We start from the raw sequence: 8,867 nt of genomic DNA on the forward strand, positions 1-8,867 counted from the left end.
ATTAACTCCCCATTCTCACTCTCTAAAGGACCAATATTCACTTTACTTACTCTTTTCCTTTTTAAATATGTTTTTTCCCAAAATATTAAAAATCTATAAACAAATACATTACAAAACCGTACCAAGTTGACATTCCAAAAAGTGCAAAGGAAATCAGTTTTCTTCAATACAGGAGTGAGTTGCCTCACAACCCTTCCATTCCATTTTACATGCCATGTATATTTTACAGCAAACCCATATTTGGTGTGTACAGCCCAAGGGGTTTCCCATGGATCCAGCCCCTCAGTTCACTATGGCAGGAGGGCCTTACACAGTGGTCTTTCCCCATTGAACCTTTGCTGCCCCAAGCTTTAGTGCGTCCCTCAGCATGTAGTCCTGGACCTTGGAATGTGCCAGTCTGCAACACTCGGTCGTGGACAACTCTTTGCGCTTGAAGACCAGCAAGTTTCGGGCAGACCAAAGAGCGGCTTTCACCGAATTGATGGTCCTCCAGCAGCAGTTGATGTTTATCTCGGTGTGCGTCCCTGGGAACAGCCCGTAGAGCACAGACTCCTGTGTTACAGAGCTGCTTGGGATGAACCTCAACAAAAACCACTGCATCTCTTTCCACACCTGCTTTGCAAGGACACATTCCAGAAGGAGGTGGGCAACCATCTCTTCCCCATTGCAGCCACCTCGAGGGCAGCGTGTGGAGGGGGTGAGACTTCGGGCGTGCAGGAAGGATCTGATGGGGAGGGCCCTTCTTGTCACCAGCCAAGCTATGTCTTGATGCTTGTTTGAAAGTTCTGGTGATAAGGCATTCTGCCAAATGACTTTGGCCGTCTGCTTGGGGAACCATCATCTCCTTTTCCCGTAGGGCCTTGAGGACATTCCATGCAGACCACTGCCTGATGGATTGGTGGTCAAAGGTGTTTTCCCGCAGAAGCCTTTCCACGAAGGATAGGTGGTATGGCACGGTCCAACTGGATGGAGCATTCCGCGGCAATGTGACCAGACCCATCCTTCGCAACACCACTCTTGCTATCCATTTTTACATTTCTAGCTAGCTTCCTTTCATACTCTAGTTTGTTTTTCCTGATTAACCTTTTAGTCATTCTCTGCTATTCTTTATATTCTGACCGATCATCTGACCTGCCACTCATCTTTGCACAATTATATGCTTTTTCCTTAAGTTTGATGCTTTCCTTAACTTCTTTAGTTAACCATGGATGGTGGGTCCGCTGCTTAGAATTTTTCTTTGTAGTAGAAATATACTTATTCTGAGTATTCTGAAATATCCCCTTGAATGTCTGCCACTGCTTCTCTATTGATCTATCTCCTAGCCTAGTAACCCAGTTCACTTCAGCTAGCTCAACTTTCATGCCCACATAGTTGCCCTTATTTAAGTTTAAAATACTAGTCTTAGACTCACTTTTGTCTCTTTCAAACTGGATGTAAAATTCAATCATATTGTGGTCGCTGCTACCTAGAGGTGCCTTTATTCTGAGGTCATGAATTAAGCCCATCACATTACACAATACCAAGTCTAATGTAGCCTGTTGTCTGGTTGTTCCAGAATATGGAACTTATAAAGGACTGAATCATTGCTTCCTTATTGTCCACTATTTCCTTGATGACAGAAGCACAGGATGTTGGACAGTTTATTTCTGTGGAACAATGAAAACCCGTGGAAGCTATTATCTCCACTGCTGGGGGACCTGAACTAAAAAGGTTAAATTCTGGGAGAAATATTGAGGTAAATTACTGACACAGGTCTGAAATAAACCTGCCTGTCAGATACTGAAGAAGACAAGATCCAGCAAGGTAACCTGATCAGCCTCTATATTTAACAGAATTGAAGATTGCAGCTCCCATAAGGAGCTACACCTGCCTTAAAAGTCGGAGCTGGAATTGAACTTGTGACCTTCAGGTGAAAGAATTATGTGTTCACCCACTGTCTTCCATGCCAGCTCCCATTTCTCTAAAATAACAACCATGGAGTTTTTAGGAACAGACTTGCCCTATTTTTCCACAGGTTAACTAATCAAAATACAAAATCTTTTTCATAATCAACAGAACTTCAAAAACAAATTTTTTTCATGTTTGTGCTTGCTGCTGTTCAATCTTCAGTCCATTAACACCCTATCTGTACTAATGCTTTGTCTTTCAACACACTATTAACATATTGTTTGCCTTTGCTCCACGACCTTCTGGTCAGCTATTCTGTGGCCTTGTCCAATCTACACCTTCTCCTTTGTTATCTCTTGCCCCACCCCCACCCCCACCCCCCGCTTTACTTGCTTATAACCTTTGACATTTCTAATATTTGCCTGTTCCGAAGAAGGGTCACTGAGCTGAAACATTAACTCTGCTTCTCTCTCCACAAATGCTGCCAGACCTGCGGAGTATTTCCGACATTTCTTGTTTTTATTTCAGATTTCCAGCATCCGCAGTATTTTGCTTTTATTCAAAAACAAATTATCAGTCAATTCCCCATGTAGTTATAAACAGGGAGTCAGGACTGAGTGTAGGCTTCAGGTGAACTGGGGTCAGAGGATAGGTATTGATATACAGTGTAATTCAGTCCCAGTTTTAAAGCTGGGAACATGGAGATGTGAAATTGGCAAGCATTCTTCTGCCAACAGATTTTTCTTTAACTTTATATCTTATCTAAATGATAAATTTCATTTAGAATGGCAAATGCGCATGTAACCTCGTCATGTTACAATTACATGACCCGGCTAGTTAGGAGTGCTGCAGAAATAAGGGGATATATAAATGTAAGTCTTTCTTTTTTATTACAGCTTGGTGCTGGGTCCTGGGGGATATGGCCCAAGTGCAATTCAGTCTAAAAGCACTTTAAACAAGGAGAATGTTTGGAGGCACACTTGATAACTAGTCTCTTTTTTTCTGAAGGAAATCTAAACAGTTACTTAAGGAGCGACCTAGGTAGGCAGTTGGAGATGGTTCTGCTGATCGACATTGCAATACAGGTGAGTGTTCCTTATTCCTGGATGAAGTGATGCATCGTTCCATTTCAGTAGGACACCGCGGAAGTAAATGGAGCAGCAGGAAACCGGATAACGAGCCCCTCCTTTTCAGCAGGTTGTGGCTGGAATGCTTTATATGGAAGAGAACTGTTATGTGCATCGGGATCTGAGGTCAGCGAACATTCTTCTGTCCGGCACACTGGAATGCAAGATCGGAGATTTCAGCTTAACTCAGAAACTTAAAGATCACAGATATATTCTCCTCAAAGGTACACGCAACTGAAGATTAGATGCTGAGAAGATATTTCCCCCTGGCTGGGGAATCTAGAACACGGGATCACAGTCTCAGAATGAGGGTTTGGCCATTTGGGACTGAAATGAGGAGAAATTTCTTCATTTAAAAAGGGTTGTGAATCCTTGGAATTCTCTACCTCAGAGAGCTTGGGGCGGCACAGTGGCGCAGTGGTTAGCACCGCCGCCTCACAGCTCCAGCGACCCGGGTTCAATTCTGGGTACTGCCTGTGTGGAGTTTGCAAGTTCTCCCTGTGTCCGCGTGGATTTCCTCCGGGTGCTCCGGTTTCCTCCCACAGCCAAAGACTTGCAGGTTGATAGGTAAATTGGCCATTACAAATTGTCCCTAGTATAGGTAGGTGGTAGGGAAATATAAGGACAGGTGAGGATGTGGTAGGAATATGGAATTAGTGTAGAATTAGTATATAAATGGGTGGTTGATGGTCAGCACAGACTCGGTGGGCCGAAGGGCCTGTTTCAGTGCTGTATCTCTAAACTAAACTAAAAGCTGTGGGTGCTCAGTCTTTGAGTATGTTAAAGACAGAGATGGATAGATTTTTGGATTCTAAGGGAATTAAAGGATGTGGAGATGGTGTGGGAAGGTGGAGTTGAGGTAGACAATCAGCTATCATCCTATTGAATGGTGGAGCAGACTCGAGGGGCCGAATGGCCTCCTCGCTCCTATTTCTTATGTTCTTATGGAAGCCCAGGAATACACTCTGATAATAAAGTACTTCAAGAGGCTTAGCAAATGTATACAATACACAGCTGAGCCCTGCAGATGAAGAAATTCCAGGTTTCATCTCTGCTCTGGGCTAAATTAACTGACCGCAGCCAGGCTTTGGTAGAAAGACTGAGTTAGCCTCAGCACCTATGGTCTAGGCAGAAGAATGTAAATAATCCAGGCTTCCTACTCCTAATTACCTATCCACCCTGCTGGAAAGGCACTTGTGCAGAGATCAGCAATGGTATCATTAGGATGTGAGGCCTACAACAGTCAAATATTCAACTGACATTGAGTACCTAGGGTCACACACTAATCATCTCCACCTGGGTCAGCCATGACTCAGTGGGTAACACTCTCACTTGACAGTCAGAAGTTTATGGGTTTAAATCCCACTCCAGTGTCTTAAGGATAAAAATCTCGGCTAACACTCCCAGTGCAGTACGGAGAGAGTGCTGCACTGTTAGAAGAGCTGCTTTTCAGATGTGATGTTAAACCAAGGCCTCGTCTGTCCTCTTAGGTGGATGTAAATGATCCCATGGCACAATTACGAAGAAGAGCAGGGGAGTTCTTCCCAGTGTTCTGGTCAATATTTATCACTTAACCAACATCTTTGAAAGCAGATTATCTGGCCATTTAACACAATACAGCATTTGGGATCTTGCTGTGCGCAAATTGGCTGCTGCGTTTCCTATATTGCAGCAGTGACTGCACTTCAAAAGTACTTTATTGGCTGTAAATGAGCTGCAGAAGTGCAAGTTCTTCCTTTCTTTCATATGACCCTCGATTTGCATTTTAAATCAGCCTACCGGCCAACTCAAGCGTTGACTCTGGGAAGGGGTGGTGGGGCGCAGAGCAGACATTACCACAGCTATGGGGTGATGGGTCATTACCCACTATTTCAGGGATACTTCCATCCTATTTCCACCAAATGGGAGATCTCATTATCTATCCATCTGCCTGTCTTAGTAGTGCACCACGACATGCATCCAGCATAAAATCATAGAATCTTACAGCACAGAAGGAGGCCACTCAGCCCATGGTACCTGTACCAGCTCTTTAGAAGAGCAATCCACTTAGTCCCACTGATTTCACTGTCAATGTCTTGCACTTCCAGATGAAAAGGTTGCGGTTAAATGGACTGCACCTGAAGTCTTCAAAGAAGAAGCACACACCACTAAATCTGACGTCTGGTCCTTTGGGATCTTCCTAATGGAACTGGTGACTTATGGGCAGACACCATACCCAGGTAAGTGACACTTTTAACCCAAGGAGAGAACATTCATAGTGGGGAAAATGCTGCACTCCCAATTACAGGCTGACAATAATCCAACATCATCTTCAACCAGCACTGACACAGCCTTGGCCTTCAAGATGTACCAGTCACTGACACGGGAGCTGGATAAAGCTCCATAGCTGCTGACCCCACCCTCCCCAAGTACTGACAGTGACCTTTGTGGTTCACACAACTCTATCTAATGAAGTTTGAGTGTTAACTTTCTTAAGACCTCAGTGAGACCGTTAATGTGAAAATACGAGTTATGAAACGCGAGGCCAATTGAAAGAATTACACAAGATTTCACATTTTAAGACTTTTAATATAACAACTAAACTAAAAGAAATCCCCATTAACTCAATAGCACTTTGTAAGTAACTGATATCCCAAATTACAAAGTAAGATATTTTCTTTACTTATTAAAAATACTTGAAACCTAACACCACAGTTATACATTACACAATCCCTTTTGATGACAAAATCCTTTGTGGTTAAAAGTTCCAAACTCCTCCCAGTTGCAATGGGTTGGATCTCCCAGACTACTTCGAAAATCAATGTTCTCTTTGCTCACTTTTCCGAGGACTTCCAACTCAGACGTCCGTGAATAAGGCGATTCCTGGTCTTCTACTCCAACGCAGGCTTCAACTCCCAAAACAGGTTCCAGTCTTCGGAGCCCTTTACTGCAACAGGCTTATGAGAGCAGGTATCTCCTTTGTCTCTCTCTCTCTCAAGCCGCCACTGCAGGTTCCTTCTCTGTGAGGCTGCAACTGCTGAGTTCCCCTCTTCCAACCTGCCTTGAGGCTACAATCGTTGAATTCTTCACTTACAGCCCATTTGCCTTCAGAAAGTCTGTAAAATTTATCTGGACTCAGATGTCAGTATCTTCTCCAAAATGCAAAGTCCAGAAGTCTAGTTTCACAAAGCCCCTTGAGCCATCCGTTATTCCCAGCCTGGTACATTTACATTTTCTGAATTACCAACTTCCTGTTTGACGACCTGAAATTCTGGGAGATTGAAACTGACTGTCCTTCAGGTGTTAGCCCTGTAGTCTCTGTTTTTAGAAGAAAGACTTTGATCTGTGTTCCCTGTTGTCCTGGTAACTTTTCACAGAGCGGAGGTGACATCACCTGACCTTCCGGACTCCATCTTGAACTTTTTAAAAATCACAATTTTGAAGGTATAATCACAAGGTCCAGCGTTCATAACAACCTGAATAAAATTGAATGATTTGGTAAAACATTGCGAACAAAGTGGTGTAAGGGTCACAGAATCCTGAGCTCAACAACCAGATAATTGACATCCTCAGAGACCATTAGAAATAGGCGATAGGGTGACTGAATTGCACACATCAGGAAGATCCCAGGTTCTAGAGCGGGAATACAAATGGGTGTACGTTATGCTGCAGTTGTATGAAGCTCCCACTAGACTCCTTCTGGAGTAACTGTGTTCCGTTCTGGACATTGCACCTCAGGAAGGATATCTTGGCCTTTGGAGGCCAGTCAGCCTAACATTGGTGGAGGGAAACATTTTAGAGACAATAAACTGGGACAAAATGAATTGGCACTTGGAAAAGTAGGGTTAATAAATGAAAGTCAGCATGAATTTGTTAAAGGCAAATTGTGTTTGACGAATTTGATCAGGTTTTTTGATGAAGTAGTGGAGAGGATTGATAAGGGTAGTGCGGTTGATCTGTATATGAACTTTTCAAAAAGCATTTGATTGGGCAGCATGGATAGAAACTCGGCTAAGGGACAGAAAGGGAGTGTTGGTGAATGATTGTTTTTCAGACTGGTGGGAGGTTTACACTAGTGATATACATTAATGACCTTGGCTTGGGTATCCAGAACATAATTTCAAAGTTTGCAGATGATACGAAACTTAGAAACGTAGTAAACAGTGAGGATGAGAGCAACAGACCTCAGGAGGACATAGACTGGTGAAATGGGCAGACACACGGCAGATTAAATTTAACACAGTGAAATGTGAATCAATACATTTTGGTAGGAAGGATGAGGAGAGGAAATATAAACTAAATGGTATAATTTTAAAGGGGGTGCAGGAACAGAAAGACCTGGGGGTCTATGTAGACAAATCTTTGAAGGTGACAGGACAAGTTGAGAAGGTTGTTAAACGGCATATTGGATCCTTGACTTTATAAATGGAGAAATAGAGTACAACAGCTGGGAAATTATGCTAGTTTAAGCACAGAAAATGCTGTAAGCAATCAGTCGGTCAGGCAGCATCTGTGATGGGAGAAATAGAGTTAATGTTTCAGGTTGGTAACATTTTGTCAGGACCTGTTCACATAAAAAGTCCAGACCAGGTTATGATGGTGGGTTTCCTTTCCTAAGGGACATTGGGGAACCAGTTGGATATTTACAATGATCTGACAGCTTCATGATTACATTTACTGACACCATGTTTTTATTTCCAGTCTTTCTTTATACTGAATTCAAAATCCCAACTGCCCCCCTCAATGTTACCGTTCAAAAACAAACAAAGGATCCCAACAAGGTGGCTTCTGCTACCAGCTTTGTGGAATTTACTGATGTCTCATTTTTTTTCAGGTCTAACCTTTGTACAAACTGTTGAATTCTTGGAGAGAGGCCTTCGCATGCCATGCCCAAAGGAGTGCACAGAGGAGTTGTATCGTGTTATGTCGATGTGCTGGGAGGAGAATCCTTGGAGCCGGCCATCGTTTAAACAACTGCGGAATCTGCTGGAAAATCTCTGACCCTTTTGTTGCTGCCTTAACCTTTCCAGTTCTTGCTTCATAATACAGAGAGTGACTGAAATCCAAATTGGATTGGAGCTGCCAGTGTGCATCTGGGTTATTTGAAGGAGATAAACTTCATTGTTTGCAGGACTGAAGGTGTCTGACAAATCAAACCACAATGAATTATCTGAAATGATGAAGTGTAGCAGGAAGAGATAAGCAAGACGAACAAATCAAAGCCAATTTCCTCATGAAAACCAGTAGGAAAAATGACTGCGAATTTTTCTAAATCTGCAGTGTCCTCCAGTTCTGGGTTTCTAACCGAGGAGCAGCAGAGTAAATTGTGATGTAAATTGTAACAGTCCTGTGTTTTCTTTTCTCCTCAGAAATATTGCGGTGCGCTTTTAAGACTGTAAAAAGAACAGTGCACCTTTAAGAACTCTCCAGCGGCACAGTGAACCAGGGTGCATTCTGGTTGCCAAGCAAAAGCCACAGGGAGAGAGAGGACACGAGATTCAATGTTGCAGTTTGACTTTTGACAACTGGCTGGCTGAGACTGTTTTGCAGAGAGAGACTGTTCCAGCTATTGAAGGAAGAAGCAGAGCTCTGAGACAATGTAAACTGAAGGAAGAAAAGCTGTGTTATTTGTCTCTCAAAATTCTACAAATCTTCAAGCCAAATTAATCCCATTAAAAAAAATAAGAAAAATGCTTTTTTCTTTCACAACAAATTATTGATATCTGCTGTGTTCATCGCTGGGAAAAAAGAAGAGTTTAATACGACAACAGCCGAACTGTTGAACCCCTACCTTTGGAAGGACCATCTGTTTTCATCAGACCTTGGAAGACTGCAAATGAACTTTGACTGTGTTGTATTGGAAGACCATTCATC

At 42.9% G+C, this 8,867-nt stretch overlaps 1 protein-coding gene across 1 annotated transcript in view; it reads left to right on the forward strand.

The window, feature by feature from the left end:
- The window catches only part of LOC137378396 (tyrosine-protein kinase HCK-like), a 48,318-nt gene extending 40,100 nt beyond the window's left edge, over positions 1-8,218 (forward strand). Inside the window, exons 7-10 of the mRNA XM_068048683.1 lie at positions 2,896-2,972; positions 3,085-3,238; positions 5,102-5,233; positions 7,828-8,218. Coding sequence (XP_067904784.1) covers positions 2,896-2,972; positions 3,085-3,238; positions 5,102-5,233; positions 7,828-7,994 — 530 coding nt within the window. The 3' untranslated portion in view covers positions 7,995-8,218. The remainder of the gene's footprint in view (positions 1-2,895; positions 2,973-3,084; positions 3,239-5,101; positions 5,234-7,827) is intronic.
- Positions 8,219-8,867: the final 649 nt, after the last annotated feature.

The sequence above is a fragment of the Heterodontus francisci genome, chromosome 16 (genome assembly GCF_036365525.1).
Source record: "Heterodontus francisci isolate sHetFra1 chromosome 16, sHetFra1.hap1, whole genome shotgun sequence".
In the NCBI taxonomy this organism is placed as follows: domain Eukaryota; kingdom Metazoa; phylum Chordata; class Chondrichthyes; order Heterodontiformes; family Heterodontidae; genus Heterodontus; species Heterodontus francisci.